Below are 18,824 nucleotides of genomic sequence, written 5' to 3'. Positions count from 1 at the left end.
CGTAGCGCTCTGTATGAAAATCACTGGCTGTGCTGTGTGCAGTCTGTGGCTAGTTTGCATTGTTGTCTGTCATTGTAGTGTTGGGCAGCTGGATGTGAACAGCGCGTAGCGTTGCGCAGTTGGAGGTGAGCCGCCAGCAGTGGTGGATGTGAGGAGAGAGATGGCGGAGTTTTGAAATTTGCAATACTGGATATCATGAACTGCTATGTACATTATGACTTTTGAACACTATTGAGGTAAATACATTGTTTGTTCTCTATTAAAGTCTTTCATTTGCTAACTATGCCTATCAGTAGTTAGTGCCTTCCGTAGTTTGAATCTTTTATTTAGCTGGCAGTAGTGGCGCTCGCTGTATTGCAGTAGTTCGAGTAACGAAGATTTTTGGTGAGGTAAGTGATTTGTGAAATGTATAGGTTAATGTTAGTCAGGGCCATTCTTTTGTAGGGATTTTTGAAAGTCAGATTGCGTTGCGCTAAAAATATTGTGTGTCACTTTAGTGAATGTTAGAGTACGTTCAGTTTTGCTCAGCTGTTTGAAAAGCAAATAATGGAAGAGGTTTATCAGCACAGTAATTCAGAAATTGTTGTAAGGGGACGTTTCACTACTTAAACCTAACTAACCTAAGGACATCACACACATCCATGCCCGAGGCAGGATTCGAACTTGTGACCGTAGAGGTCGCGCAGCTCCAGTCTGTAGCGCCTAGAACCGCACGACCACTCCGGCCGGCTCAGAATGGGCACATTACTAACACTTATAGATGAACAAACTGCTTCCACAATAAAAGAAGCCTGGAAGAAACTCCGCGAGCACATAAAAAAAAATTTACTAGCATTATAGTGCAAGTAAAGATTTACTGGACCAAGCGCTGGAGTAGATAATAAATGTGGGAAGAGGTACACACTCGAATAGTGATAGTCATAGTAATGGAAGCAATACTGATCCCGCCAGTGTAGATGAAAGTGAATCAACTGATATTAACAGTGGAAATGAAACAGAGATGGCTGTTGCAAATGAAGAGACTTCTTGTGGATCATTTTCTAAATACGATTTGTAATTGTAAATAGTGACAGTGAAAGATCCTTAGTATTGTGTCAAGCGATGAACTGTATTATATGTAATGTGCAGTTGTATCTGCAATTGCTCATAAGATTTGTGAGCATCCACTTAGCCATTATGCTACTGTCACGACCAAACTGTACATACCAGATGGCTATGCCTGTAAAATAAACCCGCTTATATTTCCTTATGTACGCACGAGCCGCCTCTAAACCTTCTGCTCGCAATCCTTTTGTAGTACCTCTACCCTTTCCTTGCATTCCCATTCTGCGCATACGAGTATCGTCAGTTCCCATGAAGTGTAGAGAAAGTGACTGCTGTCATGAGGTATGTTTGCTGTTGTGGTCTTCAGTCCTGAGACTGGTTTGATGCAGCTCTCCATGCTACTCTATCCTGTGCAAGCTTCTTCATCTCCCAGTACCTACTGCAGCCTACATCCTTCTGAATCTGCTTAGTGTATTCATCTCTTGGTCTCCCTCTACGATTTTTACCCTCCAAGCCGCCCTCCAATACTAAATCGGTGATCCCTCGATGTCTCAGAACATGTACTACCAACCGATCCCTTCTTCTAGTCAAGCTGTGCCACAAGCTCCTCTTCTCCCCAATTCTATTCAGTACCTCCTCATTAGTTATGTGATCTACCCATCTAATCTTCAGCATTCATCTGTAACACTACATTTCGAAAGCTTCTATTCTCTTCTTGTCTAAACTATTTATCGTCCACGTTTCACTTCCATACATGGCTATACTCCGTACAAATACTTTCAGAAACGATTTCCTGACATTTAAATCTATACTCGATGTTAACAAACGCTTTCCTTGCCATTGCCAGTCTACATTTTATATCCTCTCTACTTCGACCATCATCAGTTATTTTGCTCCCCAAATAGCAAAACTCCTTTACTACTTTAAGTGTGTCATTTCCTAGTCTAATTCCCTCAGCTTCACACCACTTAATTCGACTACATTCGCCGGCCGAAGTGGCCGTGCGGTTAAAGGCGCTGCAGTCTGGAACCGCAAGACCGCTACGGACGCAGGTTCGAATCCTGCCTCGGGCATGGATGTTTGTGATGACCTTAGGTTAGTTAGGTTTAACTAGTTCTAAGTTCTAGGGGACTAATGACCTCAGCAGTTGAGTCCCATAGTGCTCAGAGCCATTTGAACCAATCGACTACATTCCATTATCCTCGTTTACCTTTTGTTGATGTTCATCTTATACACTCCTTTCAAGACACTGTCCATTCCGTTCAACTGCTCTTCCAAGTCCTTTGCTGTCTCTGACAGAATTACTATCTCATCGGCGAACCTCAAAGTTTTTATTTCTTCTCCATGGATTTTAATACCTACTCCGAACTCTTCTTTTGTTTCCTTTATTGTTAGCTCAGTATACAGATTGAATAACATTGGGGAGAGGCAACAACCCTGTCTCACTCCCTTCCCAACCACTGCTTCCCTTTCATGTCCCTCAACTCTTATAACTGCCATCTGGTTTCTGTACAAATTGTAAATAGCCTTTCGCTCCCTGTATTTTACCCCTGCCACCTTCATAATTTGAAATAGAGAATTCCAGTCGAGTCATAAAGTATAGCCTCGTCTTATACCTGCCACGGCCGTTTGTGTGCGAGTAGCACGTAAACTGGCGGTAATTCCAAGCCGTGGGAGGTTGACTTGATACTCGTCGATGCAGATGAACACACGAACACTGTTAAATTACGTAGTTCCTAGTGTAATAATGACGACATATAAACTGTACCGTTTTAGATATTTAATGAACAAGACAACTCTGTTAAAGTGAATTAAAAACCCAGAAATAATGAGGTACACAGCCAGTCTGGCTAAACGTAAAGTTAATAAGTTACGCTAGTCATAAAATTATACCTTCTTTGTTTTAAAATACCGTATCTATGACAATTAACAACAAACAATAGGAATCATAACAGTCAGAGAGATACAGAACAATCACAATGGTCAACCTCTATCATCTGATCTGTTCACAGGTATTTCTCCACACCGCCAGGTCCAGACTTCTTACAGATGTCACTAACGACTTGAAAACAGAAGTATAAGGGAAACATAGACAAAGAAACATTGGTTAGGTTTAGTGTTTAGTTGGAGTTGAGATTTTGTACACCTTTCTGTGCCTTTAATGAGAGTTAAATACACAAGAGGTGAAAAACCTCAGTTACTGCCATGAATCAGTAAACCACTTATTTTGGCACCAACAAATAGAGGAGTGACTTTCGATGAAATATTATGTTTAATTTTGTATTATAAAGTTACAAGCGCTCATAATTTCATATGTATGAAAACAGTACGTTGTGCATAGATTAAGCGTCGTAGCTATCTAGCGTTTGGTGTCGATAGACACAAAATTTAAGCACACGTACTCTTGTAGTTATTTATAGAGGATGATTCAAAAAAATGTTTGCGAAGACATGGCACATCGGGCATACAACAAGGATCAGTAATCACATAGGAATCAGGTGTCGCAAAGGCCACCCAGGGCTACTATATGACGTTGAAATTAGACATTTGCTACAAATGGACGCCCACTACAGGAGATGCTCATTTAAAGTTTTGACCACATTCATCGAGACACGCCTGACATCGAACGTTCCGTTGAATGGGGCACGGTCTCAAAGATACCTGGTGTATCTCGAAGACATCCTGCTGCTGCTACAGTCCTGCCCACTAAGTCCTCCAGAGATATAGCTAATGTTTCATACACAAAGCCCTTGAGAAACCCCCACGGGAAAATTAAAAAAAAAAATTGAGAACAGACCGGGTTATCATGATGGTCATGCGACTGGACCATTGTGACTAATCCAGCGGCCGGGGAAGTTTGCCTGCAGATGTACCCTCACTTGTCTGCTGAAATGCGCGGGGGGTTCCGTCGTGCTGCAATCGAGTGCAGACGCGAATAGGCATGGAAACCTCTCGCAGGAATACCAGATACGTGCGACAATCGAGTCTGCCCGGAAGAACGTACAGCCCAATTAAACATACTCCGACGATGTCAGCGCACATATGACACTGGCGCTCTCTCGTCGTGTTTGCAACCAGGATCATGCTAACCATCAACTAGAACATAATACGAAGGTATGTGGTCCACCCTTAGACTGAGTCCTAAATTTCTCCTTGATCACATACTGCTCCATGCCACACATGCAGTCGGGGCCACTAGTATCATACGAATATAATATCAAGAAATTAATCGTTACTGTAGCTTCTCAGTTCTTTTATCGGCAGTGAAAAAGCTCTTTCTTGGTTTTGGGGACAGACAGATTACTTTTATGCGGCCACCAAGACTTCTCTTTTACATCAGTCTCTTAATAGACGTCTTAAAGTTGCATTTATACAGAAGTTCTCATCTGTTTATTCTACAGGGTGATTATAATTAAACTTTCAAACCGCTGTAGAAATAGCACCACTGGTCAGAATGACGTCAAATTGCAACGGAATATTACCTGAGAAGGGGGAAAACGTATGGCAGCGGAAAAGTAGATAGCTATAAAATGTAGCATTAGATGACGCCGTAATCATCGTAATTTGATAGTGATCGACTGAAAATGACAAATGAATCATACAACAATGCCTAAGGTGTACGTTTGACGCTAAGCAAACTGTACTACTCAGTGTGCATTGGTGCACAGGTGTGATACTGTTGGTTACGTAAGCCCATCCGCCACAGCAAGGTCATATCACATCGGATGAGAAAAATCGGTTTTTAATTGTCTTGCGGCCAAAAACCGTATTAAAAGGATCTATCACATTCGTTTTTATTTGCCCTGAGTCCAAAAACCGCATAAAAAGCATGAATCAAAATCAAATAGGATTTTTAATTTCCGTGTGACTGGGGCAAAACATGTTCAATATGCTGTCCACCGTTTTCGGCAACAAGTTAAAATCGAGAAACAGCATGTTCCACAACTGATCGAAGTTTTACCGAGGTCACGTTTAGAATGTGTTGCGCAATGCGTGCCTTCAGTGCAGCTAAGTTTGCAGCCTGAACACAGATCACAACATCTTTCAGGTAAACCGAGCGGGGTGGCGCAGTGGTTAGACACTGGACTCGTATTCGGGAGGTTTTCCGTGATTTCCCTAAACCACTCCAGGCAAATGCCGGGATGGTTCCTCTGAAAGGGCACGGCCGACTTCCTTCCTCATCCTTCCCTAATCCGATGAGACCGATGACCTCGCTGTCTGGTCTCCTTCCCCAAAAACAACAACAACATCTTTCAGGTAGCCCTACAGCCAGAAGTCTCACGGATTAAGGTCAGGTGATCGGGACGGCCAGGCTGTAGGGAAATAGCGGCTGATTATTCTAGCATTCCCGAAATGGCGCTTCAGTAGCTGCTTAACTGGATTTGCATAAAAATGATCCCATCCACACATACACGCTGATGGAGGGCTGGAATGACGTGGCTGCGCAAAAAACACTCATAACGCTTACCAGTCACGGTACAGGTAACAGGACCGGAAGCACCTGTCTCTTCGAAACAATATGGCCCTATGATGAACGGTGCCGTAAACCCTCAGCACACAATGACCTTTTCAGGAAGAAGTTGTACTCTTTGATTTACGAGTGGATTTTACATTGCCCATATTCGACAATTCTGTGTTTTGACATATCCTGTCAGATGGAAGTGGGCTTCGTCTGTCCACAAAATCTTCCACGGCCGATCATTGTCCACTTCCACGCGAGCAAGAACTTCTAAACCAAAGGTCTCTCTTGCTGGCAGGTCAAAAGAAGCAACTCGTGCACATGGGTAATTGTGAATGGATAGCAAAGAAGAATGTAGGATTTTACTCACCGTGCTAATGAGTATGTCTAATGTTTGTGCAATTCTCCGTGCACCAAAAGTTTGCACACCACCAAGAAAACCATTATATACTTTTTAACACCGATTACAAATTAAGATTTAGGGAAGCATTTTCTGGAAATAGCAGGGTACGGAAGTGAAATGTGGACGGTAAACAGTTAAGGCAAGAGGAAAATAGCGTATAAGTATGGTGGTACAGAAGAATGCTGAAAATTAGGTGAGTACATGGAATGACGAATGAAGACATGCTGCATCGAATTGAGGAAAAAATTTTTGTGGCACAAAGTGACTAAAGGAAGGGATCAGTTGACAGGACACATTCTAAAGCATCAAGATATTATCAGTTTGATAATAAAGGAAATTAGGTGGGTACAACTTATAGAGGGAGCAAAAAAAAAATGGCTCTGAGCGCTATGAGACTTAACTTCTGAGGTCATCAGTCCCCTAGAACTTAGAACTAATTAAACCTAACTAACCTAAGGACATCACACACAACCATACCCGAGGCAGAATTCGAACGTGCGACCGTAGCGGTCGCACGGTTCCAGACTGCAGCGCCTAGAACCGCTCGGCCACTCTGGCCGGCTAGAGGGGGCAAAAATTCGTACACAGCAAGCAGGTTGAAATGCATTTAGGTTGCAGAAGTTATGTAGAAAAGAAGAGGCCTGCCCAGGATAGACTAGGATGGAGAGCCACATCAAACTAGAATTTGGATGTAAGCAACAACAACACGAACGTGAGAACGAACAGCCCCACGGTCTAAGAATGGGAGACTCACTGTGCATCACCATTTTCCGAGAAGGTGGTAGCTTCTTTTCTATCTGGTGAGATATTGTTGATTACGCAAAACATTAAGCAGTCTTGTGTACATTTCCTCCCGTTATTTGAACGCTGGTTTCGAAGTTCAAGACAGTGCTGGGCTTATTTTAGCTCAGTTTTCCTTCTTTTTAATTTGTGTTAGTAAATGACTCTAACGTTCTCCATCCCCTCATTAACGTTCTTTGTTTTTTGTTTTACGTTGTTGTTTTACCAATATGTTGCGCGACCACATAGCGACCTGTAATTGCTGGCTAAAAAACGTATCTTGGGTGTTTAGTAATATGCTTTTCAGCCGTTTACTGTGCTGCTACTGTCCCCTTTCAATAATTTCGGGACTTAGCCTTGTCTTACGCACAGGGGGCAACACAAGCCTAGCTGTGAAAAACAGAAGGCTCAGGAGCAGAGTAGCACAAAGAGTAACGGCTGTAAAATAAAAGGATAAAACATTGTTGCAAGTGTAATGTTCACAGTAGAAGAAAGTTCTCTTCAAAATATTGCCTGTGCTACTGTATTTATTCCTGTTTCTCTGCAGCATCATGTGTGGAGTTCCTACTCGAACAAGCAAAGCTCATCGGACTGGAAAGCAACGTTGTCGAGCTGGTTCCTGGTAAACCTATAGTGGTGATGCGGTGGGAGGGCACGGATCCCAAGCTCTCTGCTGTGATGCTCAACTCCCACATGGACGTGGTACCGGCCAGGGAGGTGAGTACTCAGCAGGCGTACCAGCGCATAGGCAACCCGTATATAACCGCGGAATTTGCTATTCCCGTGTGATCTTAAACTTACTCCATGTTCGTGATTGTGTCCAAAATAGCATTGTGCCGTTTCTCGGCATCGCACTACACTTACAGAGACATGTATTTAAGCACGCGAGTGTCGTGCTTGGAGGAGATTACATGTTACCACTATTAGGAACCATCTATCCTACATCATATGAATACTCGGCAAGGATATGTTGTTATAGTCGTCAGCCCCAACAATGGCTTCATGCAACACACCACGGTAGACTATCCTATGCATACCTTTTCACCTGTGATAACTATTGCCTTTTACACCTATTTCAACCCAATTACTGCTGTCAGGCCTTTATCGTGCTCTACACTTTCTAACCCCCCGTTACAAACTAACTGATCATTGCTGTCTCCCTATCAACCGAGCCGTTCTTTTCCTCATGTTGTGCTGTGACGCTAATTTCTCCCCACATCGATGCACTACCTCTTCAATAGTTGACTGGTCTACTCAATTAACATTCATAATTCATCAATAGCACCATATTTCTAATCCTTCTATTCTCTTGATATTCTGTTCCACTTCGGTGCAACGCTACGCTCAGACAAATAATTCAGAAAAAAAGCTACTACCACTTTTAAATTTATAGTAATCAAGCTGAGTATCCAGCTTTGCCCGGATATGTATGTATTTCAGTTTTTATCTTCTCCTTCCCTTTCTCGCTGTCCACCTCCCCCGCTCTGTCAATCTCCTACTCCCCTCTCCCTTTCTGTCCACCTCCTTCACTCCCACCCTCTGTCCACCTCTCCCTGATCGCTCTCCTTCCATTTGCTCATCCCCCTCTGTCAATCTCTTCCTTCCCCTTTTTGCTCCATCTGTCCCCCCCCTCTTTCTCCACTTCCTGCCCCGATTTTCTATGTCTCTTCTTCCTCTCTGTGTCCATCTCCTCATTCCGCCTCTCTATCCTTGTTTTCCTCCCCTGTTCGCTCTCCACGTTATTACCACCACAACAATATAAGGTTGCTGGTTGTTTCCCGCACAGTACTGGTTTCCAGATCGTAAGTATTATGTGTACCAACTTTGGTTAAAATCGATTCAGGGGTTTAGGAGGAGCTTCTTACCAGTTGCTTTGTCCGCATATGAACATGTCACACATGTTCAACATATTTCAAACATATCTGTACACATATTTTACCTGTATCTCTATCAGATTTCGACGATATGTTTTGTTTTCACGCAGCTCGATGTTTATGACGTCATAAATCCCGAACAATATGTCTTATAATGATATAATTTTTCAGGTACGTCTAGTGGAATATTTGGACATTGTCTGAGAAAGTGTTGTGAATACAGTTATTAGTAAATAAGTAGTCAATTAAAAGAGCTTGTCTGATGTGGCAGTTTTACTGCATGAATAACAGTAAGCGATTAATATTTTCCTTTCACTATTTAGTGGCTTGTGTGAGCGAGAAAATGTATTGAAAGGTTTAAAATAATGTTTATTTCAATTCACCAGCTGTTCCCATTATGAAATACTGGAAGTATATAGTCCGGTTATTTCTGCGTAGTGAGCTACATGTATCTATCACCCCCACCCGCTTGTGAAATAGTTGGTTCTTATCCCCGCAGTCGTTCTTTCCAGAAAGTAAGTAGTATGTTTACCAAGTTTGGTTGAACGAAATCCAATGGTTTAGGAAGATATGTGTAACGTAGATACTTGCATACACTTTTATAGTATGTGTGAATTTGTATTTGTTTGTTTCAGAGAAAGTTTGTTCCTGATACCCTACATTTTACGTCTTCTCTACCTCTACCATTGGCAGCTTTCTTACTATCGAAACAGCAAGACTAATATGTTACTTTCGGTCTATCATTTCCTAATCTAATTGTATCAGCATCATCTAATTTAATTTAGCTGCACAAGATTTTAAAATCAGGGCACCCACAGCCTGGATATATCATTCTAAAAAGATAAGATCGCTTTAGCTGTAAGTCCTTTATATTTTGGCACGACCGGTCTACCAGCATTTTACCTGCATGGTCACGTTCCGATCGAGAAAAGAGAATGAGATAATCAAGCGTTCACCACCAGCAATTTTTTCGCTGCGTAGCAGAATTCAAACATAAAATACCATAGCATTCTCCCGTGATACTATGAGTAACAGTATCTGGTGAGCTAACGAGTTTCCAATGTACAGAAATACTGATCAACGGAAACTGTTGTCAGTGTTCTAAGATAAATATGTTGCGTCATTATTGTCTTGCGTGTTTCCACGTCTGTAGTACTAAGTTACTAATCCGGGACCCGAAACCCAGTACTAGCTGAGGCTGCTTATCTGACGACTTCCAGGAACAAGAAAAATTTTATTTTCAGTTTTTCGCGTAATTATTGACCAAATTTAAATTGCTGTCATAATCCACTCTTTAAGACACATAATCGTTTGTTAAAAGTTCAACACAGTAGGACAAGTATGACAGTTAGAAACTGTGTGTTTGTCTTCAAGCAGGGTAACTGACGACGCTCAGATACGTAGCTAGACAATGTTTCAATGATGGTAATTGGAGACTTCCAGCAAACTTCAAGAACAGATTCATACCTTTTCTATACTTCATCTCGCTTGCATACGTAACGTTAAATATTTAATACATTAACGCATTTGTAAGGTAATCAGACGTTTGAACTGTTTCATACGTGGAACGTCGACTCTTTCAACAATCGTGGGGTTTACTGGTGTCTCCTAACTGATCTTCCATGAGGTCGGCTTCTGGAAGTCCTTCCATTCTTTGGTAAATAATTTGTCTTAGTATTTGGCAACCGTAACTTATTAAAGTGGTGGTTCTGTAATATTCACATTATCAGCATTTGCGTTCATCGGCATTCTGATTGTTATAGAGATGGGGTTGGTTCTCCCGTCTATCTGTATGGGTGTCTATTGTTACGACCTATGCCTGTCAGTGCTCTGTCAGATACATGCCGCATTACCACGCCCCCTATATCATTCGCACCTAATTCCCCTTCACCTTCCACCATATTGCCCTTGTATTTTTTATTTATTTTTTATTTTCTATAGCCCTTCTATAAGTTCCTTCCACCTTTCAGCCTTCCCTCCGTTGCTAGATACTGCCTTCCCGTTTGAGCTCTGGATGTTAGAGCAGCTGCAAGAGTGGGAGTCCAGTGTCTCAAACCACTCGATACAAACCGATATTTCAGTGATGCAATTCTGATGGAGAACATGTTGCGACTGGTACGTTACTATACTTTAAGAGATCGGTACAGAAGACATGCTTGCTCCCACATTTTAAGAGGGTACAAAGACGTGGGCAAATGGGGATTGAACACCATACGTTAATGCACATTTGAATTACAATTTATTAAGATTACATTATTTCACATAAATCAGCACATTTAAAAGGATGACCCCCAAAACCAAACGGTATAGTTAGCAATTTCTAAATTAACAGTACTGCAAGCCAAATATTTAGGTATGATGAAACTGATCAAATATTCCTTAGATCAGTGAGCATTTGAGAGTGCAATTACATTATCTCTACGACACAGTCTTTAAATAAAACCAAACAACTCTTAAAAAGTTTTAGTAGTGCGTGAAATAATGTATAAGAACTCACAGTAACAAATGGTTCAAATGGCTCTGAGCACTATGTGACTTAACTTCTGAGGTCATCAGTCCCCTAGAACTTAGAACTACTTAAACCTAACTAACCTAAGGACATCACACACAACCATGCCCAAGGCAGGTTTCGAACCTGCGACCGTAGCGGTCGCGCGGTCCCAGACTGTAGCGCCTAGAACCGCTCGGCCAAGCCGGCCGGCAACTCACAGTAACACCCTACTGCACCTTAACTGCGCTCATCCAGCGGCAATTAAATCAATTTAAACTATGTTTTGAGGAAAGACGTATACAACAACTGTAATAGGAAATTTGAAGACGAAACTTTTACGTATACATCAACCTTAACAAGAAATTGCAAGGTGAAATTTTTACAAAAGATTCGAAGCAAACTTTTGGCATTCCAAGTGTTTCCCACCGAGTGGTAGAACCCGTGACATTTCACAACAACGAGGCTCAGGAAACCAAATTAACTTGCTCTGAAACATACACGAGACTAGTATTACCAGTACAATAGCCGGCCAGAGTGGCCGTGCGGTTCTAGGCGCTACAGTCTGGAACCGAGCGACCGCTACGGTCGCAGATTCGAATCCTGCCTCGGGCATGGATGTGTGTGATGTCCTTAGGTTAGTTAGGTTTAATTATTTCTAAGTTCTAGGCAACTGATGACCTCAGAAGTTAAGTCGCATAGTGCTCAGAGCCATTTGAACCATTTGAACCAAGTACAATAAAATTAACAATCGTGATGTAGCGTGGCAACAAATAATGGAATTTCACATTCTGGGGATTAGATTTAGTGATTAGCTGCATCCCTTCCTTCAATACCACTCTGTTTTACAATGTAAGAGAGGACAATTAAAAAAAAAGATTCTTGATACCACGTGATATAGTAGAGAGCTACAACACGTTACTATAATTTTCCTTCATTTACATGAAATAGACTTTTTTTTGGCTGCAAGACCCGAATGCCGGTATTTAATAGACAATCCCATCAGTACTAAGAGAGTCCAGGCTAGGTCAACTCCACAAAGCTGGGAGCAACAACACAGATGGAGCCTTAGAAGTCACACCCAACTTTACGCTGTTGACAATGGCAAAATTTACTGAATGTCAGATCCTATGCCCTTATCCACTTGTCTCACCAAAGACCAACGTAATTAGAGGGAAGTCTTTCCACGGGAGGTTGAATCTCGTCAAGCAAATCAAATGATCGGAATAACAAAATGATAATTGGCAGATATAAGCTTCCCGCAGAGGTCCGCCCAGTTAACGAGCATTACCGAGGTTATGCACCTGTCAACACGCTCGGCTGCTATAACGTGTCGTAATACCAGTGGCAACAGCTCTGCTGCACTGCTGAATCTAAGTAACAAATTCAAGCACCTCACCGGGTATTAAAGGAGAGACTTAAATATGCAGCTTTGGCTCCAGTGGTGACACGTTGGGTAGAGCGCTGGCACAGACAGCTGTTTGCAGCATCAGTCCTTTTGCCCCGTTGGAAAAGTCCCCTCTTCGCGCGATACCGCTGACTATAGCGTAACGCGGCCCACACTCCTGCCGTCGAAAGCTCAGCCGGAAACCGCAGACCGCCAGGTCGTCCGCATGCCCCATATGCGTTCCAGCTAACAAGGAAACCTCCCCATCGCACCCCTCTCAGATTCATTTATAAGTTGGCACAGTGGGTAGGCCTTGAAAAACTGAACTCATATCAGTCGAGAAAAGAGGAAGAAGTTGTGTGGAACTATGAAAAAATAAGCAAAATATACAAACTGAGTAGTCCATGGGCAACATGAGCCACATCAAGGATGACGTGAGTTCAAGACCGCCGTGGTCCCGTGGTTAGCGTGAGCAGCTGCAGAACGAAGGGTCCTTGGTTCAAGTCTTCCCTCGAGTGAGAAGTTTAAATTTTTATTTTCAGACAATTATCAGAGTTCAGGCATTCACACATAATCAACTTCGCTCTCCAAAATTCCAGGACATGTTCAGATTTGCTTGGACATATGCAGGATTTGAGGGTCTGCACACGGAAAAATTTGAAAACGTTAAAAACATATGTTTTGACAGAGCACAGAGAAAACTGTGCGACTCCGAAACTGTTGCATTCATTTGTTGCAGTTTATGTGACACACTCTTATGTTTTCATCACTTTTTTGGGAGTGATTATCACATCCACAAGAAAATCTAAATCGGGCAAGGTAGAAGAATCTTTTTACCTATTAGCCAAGTGTGCAAGTTAGGTGGGTCGACCACATATTCCTGTCATGTGACGCACATGACGTCACCAGTGTCGTCACCTGATATATTCTATATCAGACGTGTTTTCGTGGATCAAATGTTTTCGGTTCCCATTGGAGAGGCACGTCCTTTCGTCTACTAATCGCACGGTTTTGCTGTGCGGTCGCAAAACACCGACACTAAACTTATTACAGTGAACAGAGACGTCAATGAACGAACGGACAGGTCATAACTTTCCAAAAATAAACTACATGAACTTTTCACTCGATAGAAGTCTTGAACCAAGGACCTCTCGCTCCGCAGCTCCTCACGCTAACCACGGGACCACGGCGCTCCCGTGCTCACATTATCCTTGACGTTGCCTATGTTGCCCATGAACTACTCAGTTTGTATATTTTGCTTATTTTTTCATAGTTCCACACAATTTCTTCCTGTTTTCTCGATTGATCTGCGTTCAGTTTTTCAAGGCATATCCACAGTGCCAAATTATAACTAAATCTGAGTGGGGTGAGATGGGGAGGTTCCCTTGTAAGAACCATGTGCCTTCTCGGTGAACTGTCTGAAAGAGAGGAAGCCCGCCAGAGATCTATTAGCAGCTACCCGTGGACGCCCTCTAGGCAAGGATAATCGCACACGAAAGCCTGACGCGATAGGTCGATAGACGACACGGTTCAAACGGTATACTTATGTAGGCACTGTATAGCTACTGTTATAATCATGGCTGTTATTCAGCAACCATATACTACACCACTGGCCATTAAAATTGCTACAGCAAGAAGCTGACGTGTTACAGACGCGAAATTTAACCGACGGGAAGAAGATGCTGTGATATGCAAATTATTAGCTTTTAAAAGCTTTCACACAAGGTTGGCACCGGTGGCGACACCTACAACGTGCTGACATGAGGATAGTTTCCAACCGATTTCTCATACACAAATAGCAGTTGAACGGGGTTGCCTGGTGAAAAGTTGTTGTGATGTCTCGTGTAAGGAGGAGAAATGCGTAACATCACGTTTCCGACTTCGATAAAGGTCGGATTGTAGCCTATCGCGATTGCGGTTTATCGTATCGCGACACTGCTGCTCGCGTTGGTCGCGATCCAATGAATGTTAGTAGAATATGCAATGGGTGGGTCCAGGAGGGTAATACGGAACGCCGTGATGGATCCCAACGATCTCGTATCACTAGCAGTCGAGATGACAGGCATCATATTCGCATGGCCGTAACGGATCGTGCAGCCACGTCTCGATCCCTTAGCCAACAGATGGGGACGTTCGCAAGACAACAACCATCTGCACGACCAGTTCGACGATGTTTGCAGCAGCATTGACTATCAGCTCGCAGACCATGGCTGCAGTTAACCTTGACGATGCATCACAGACGGGAATGCCTGCGAGGGAGTACTCAACGACGAAACTAGGTGCACGAATGGCAAAAGTCATTTTTTTCGGATGAATTCAGGTTCTGTTCATAGCATCATGATGGTCACATCCGTGTTTGGCGACGTCGCGGTGAACGCACATTGGAAGCGTGTATTCGTCTTCGCAATACTGGCGTATCACCCGGCATGATGGTATGGCGTGCCATTGGTTACACGTCTCGGTCACCTCTTGTTCGCATTGACGGAACAGTGGACGTTACATTTCAGATGTGTTACGACCCCTGGCTCTACCCTTCATTCGATCCCTGCAAAACCCTACATTTCAGCAGGATAATGCACGATCGCATGTTGCAAGTCCTGTACGGGCCTTTCTGGATACAGAAAACGTTCGACTGCTGCCCTGGCCAGCACATTCTCCAGATCTCTCACCAACTGAAAACGTCTGGCCAATGGTGGCCGAGCAACTGGCTCATCACAATACGCCAGTCACTACTCTTGATGAATTGTGGTATCGTGTTGAAGCTGCATGGACAGCTGTACCTGTACACACCATCCAAGCTCTGCTTGATAGAATGCCCAGGCGTATCGAGGCCGTTATTACGACCAGAGGTGGTTGTTGTGGTTACTGACTTCTGAGGATCTATACACCCAAACTGCGTGAAAATGTAATCAGGTGTCAGTTCTAATATAATATATTTGTCCAATGAATGAAATTTTGATAAATCGTAAAATTACATTGCTAAGAATCAGCTATGAGAATTTAGAGCAGCTAAGCACAAGTCAAAAGTGATATAAAACGTTCTGACCGTTGCATTTTAGCAATGTAATTTTACGGTTTATCAGAATTTCATTTTGATTAAGATACCCTTAGTAGATGTCGAAACCTAGGCCAATGTACCTAACATTTATTTGAAGCTGGTTGGCTGTATAATCCTATGTTGAAACATTGTATAATTAATTGTATTGTTTTAGGGATCTGCTATTGATTTATTGTTTCAGGACCTCTGGGAACACGACCCATTTAGTGCCGAACTCGACGAGGAAGGGCGTGTCTTTGGTCGTGGATCACAGGACATGAAGCACCTCGCCATCATGCACATGGAGGCGGTGCACAGACTAAAGGCGCAGGGCGTCAGGCTGCGTCGCACTGTCGTCATCACCATGGTTCCTGGTTAGTACGAGCCTCTCCTCGCTGTGGGAGGATTCTGCTTGCTAAGGGTAGTAGATCAGAACATAGGCGCATGACGTGTACATCAGTATTTTTTCAGTGGATACCAACTCTCAGAAAAAAACTACGCGCCACGAAGGAGTTACCTAAATTTCTCACCAATTGATACTCATACAGGTATCGATGGAAGAGGCAAAACTGTTAACTTTCGCGGCCGATGGATGAGCGTGTGACGCTGCAAAGCAATTTCATCACGCAGGATAGTAAACATGACGATACAAGCCATAACGTATTTTGCAAATTTCATTTCGTGTACTCATTTGGACTGTAATTATACCTCGCAGACGAGCTCGTGAACGGTACACCCACGCGAGGGGGTTTGAAAAGTCTGTGCAAAAATAAATACTACTTACGTGTTTGGGGTAAACCTTTTTTATTTTTCGACATAGTCTCCTTTTAGACTTATACACTTCGTCCAACGCTGTTCTAATTTGTTAATCCCTTCCGAATAATAGGAATTGTCCAAGTCTGCAAAATAGCTATTAGTTGCTGCCGTCACCACCTTGAATAAAGTCTTTGTCACGCCAGCCATTTCTTCAAATTGGGGAACAAACAGTAGTCCGAGGGGGCCCAGTCTGGAGAATAGGGCGGATGTGAAACGAGTTGGAATACTATTTGCATTAATTTTGCGACCACAACTGATGAGGTGTGTGCTGGTGCATTGTCGTGATGGAAAAGGACTTTTTTGCGGTTCAAACGGTCCAATAAAGTTTTGCCCTTCTCCAGATTGTCGATGAGGATTATCCCTTGCTAATCCCAAAAGATAGTCGCCATAATTTTTCCGGCCGAAAGAATGGTCTTCGCCTTTTTGGTGCAGATTCTCCCTTGGTAACCCATTGTTTAGGTTGCTGTTTGGTCTCAGGAGTATAGTAATGTATCCATGTTTCATCCACAGTGACGAAACTACGCTCAAAGACCTGCGGATTCTTCCTGAACAGCTCCAAACTATCCTTGCAACACTTCATACTATTCCGGTTTTGGTCAAGCGTGAGCAATGGCGGAACCCATCTTGCGGATGGCTTTCCCATGTCCAAATGTTTATGCAAAATATTATGTACCCGTTCATTAGAGCTTACCACAGCACTAGCAATCTCATGCACCTTAACTCTTTTGTCATCCATCACCATATCACGGATTTTATCAATGATTTCTGGAGCCGTAACCTCCACAGGGCGTCCAGAACGTTCAGCATCACTTGTGCACATATGGCCACTACGAAAATTTTGAAACCACCTATAAACTGTTCTAATCGAAGGTGCAGAGTCACCGTAATGTTTATCAAGCTTCTCTTTAGTCTACTGAGGCGTTTTGTCATTCATAAAGTAATGTTTAATCTCCACACGAAATTGTTTTTCGTCCACTTTTTGACAATCACTCGACTTTCTTGATTCACACGAATGCCAAACACAAAGAAATAGACCAATATGGCTGAAACTTGGTGTGCGTTCTTCCGAAAGATGCTACTAACTAAACATGTCCTCGATACGCGACGGGGGTTCCATCTCTCGGACTTCGCACGAACTTTTCAAACGCCCCTCGTATGTCAGCACTTGAGAGAGCACGTGTAGTTGGTCTCAAAGAAGCCGGTTGGAGTATGCAACGAATCTCTTGATATATCAACAGGCGCGAGATAGCGCTGTTCGAAGTTGCTGGCAGGAATGGGTGAACCATGGATGAACACAGGATGAAGAAGGAAGCCGTCGATCTAGGGAGACGACAGAAGGTGAGGACCTAGAAACCTTAAGACAGGCACTCAGAGCCACAGATTCATCATTGTCATCGATCCGACATCCAACTGATCCTTCAGTGACCACAACGACCATTAATAGGCGCTTCAGTGAAACGAGGCAGAGCTCACGGCACCCCTTTCGCCGACTACAATTGACCTCTACACTCCAACAAGCCCGGTTGCATTGGTGTCGGGCACATTTGGCCTGGAATCTCACTGACAGGAGTAGAATTGTATTCAGTGATGACCCCTGATGACGACCGAAGACGTATTTGGACACACCCCCGACAGCGGTGGAATACCAACCTGACGGTCGCTCGCCATAAGGCCGGAGAGCCAGGAGTGATGGTTTCGGTTGGCATTTCGTTTCATAGCACGAACCCTTTGGTTGTCATCCGCGGAACCCTTACAGCACTGCGGTACGTCAACGACATTCTCGACCACATTTGTTGCTCTTCGTGGTAAGTCGTCGTGGGGTTACGTTTCAGCATGGTAATGTCCACGCACGCATATCAGAGTTTTTACTGTTTGTCTTCGTGCTTTCCAAACCCTACCTCGGGAAACATATTCGCCATGCCCCTCACCCCCCCCCCCCCATCCACCTCCCCCCCCCCACCTAAATGAGAACATTTGGAGAATTATGAACAGGGCCCTCCAATCAGCTTGAGAATTTGACGCTATAACGCACCATTTGGATAGAATTTGGCATGATATCCCTCAGGAAGACATCCAACCACTCTATCAATTGATGCAAGTCAGATAACTGGTTGCGTAAGGGCTAGTGGTGCACCGAGGATGTTTTTGACTTGCCAATTTGTGAAGCTCTTTCTCTTGAATAACTCGTCCATTTCCTTTCTGAAACTGTGATCATCTGTCTGTCTGCACATGTACGAGAAGTGATCAAAAATGTACAGGAGTTTACGTTTTTCTTAGAGAATCTTTATTTATGGACTTTTAGATACGAGGCGTGTTTTTTTTAAGTAAGTACCGTTTTGAAATTAAGAAAAGACGTGCTAAGATATTTCAATAATTTTATTTTTACATGAAAGCCTGTACCTTAATCTACGCAGTGACGCCATTACAGTCTGATTCTTCCTTGTTGACGATGTGTACTGAGTGTTTAAGATTCCTCCGATAATTGTGAGTCCCCCCGACTGTGAAGTACGGGCTGTTACAAGATTTATTAGTGCTA

The 18,824-nt window shown here is 43.2% G+C and overlaps 1 protein-coding gene across 1 annotated transcript in view; it reads left to right on the top strand.

Moving 5' to 3' along the window:
* Positions 1 to 18,824, top strand: part of LOC126092169 (aminoacylase-1-like) — a 97,721-nt gene that overhangs the window by 22,647 nt on the left and 56,250 nt on the right. The window contains exons 2-3 of the mRNA XM_049907644.1: positions 7,234 to 7,403; positions 15,675 to 15,846. Of these exons, the coding sequence (XP_049763601.1) occupies positions 7,234 to 7,403; positions 15,675 to 15,846 (342 nt within the window). The remainder of the gene's footprint in view (positions 1 to 7,233; positions 7,404 to 15,674; positions 15,847 to 18,824) is intronic.

The sequence above is a fragment of the Schistocerca cancellata genome, chromosome 7, assembly GCF_023864275.1.
Source record: "Schistocerca cancellata isolate TAMUIC-IGC-003103 chromosome 7, iqSchCanc2.1, whole genome shotgun sequence".
Classification (NCBI taxonomy): Eukaryota; Metazoa; Arthropoda; class Insecta; order Orthoptera; family Acrididae; genus Schistocerca; species Schistocerca cancellata.
This window is presented reverse-complemented; position numbering and strand designations above follow the sequence as displayed.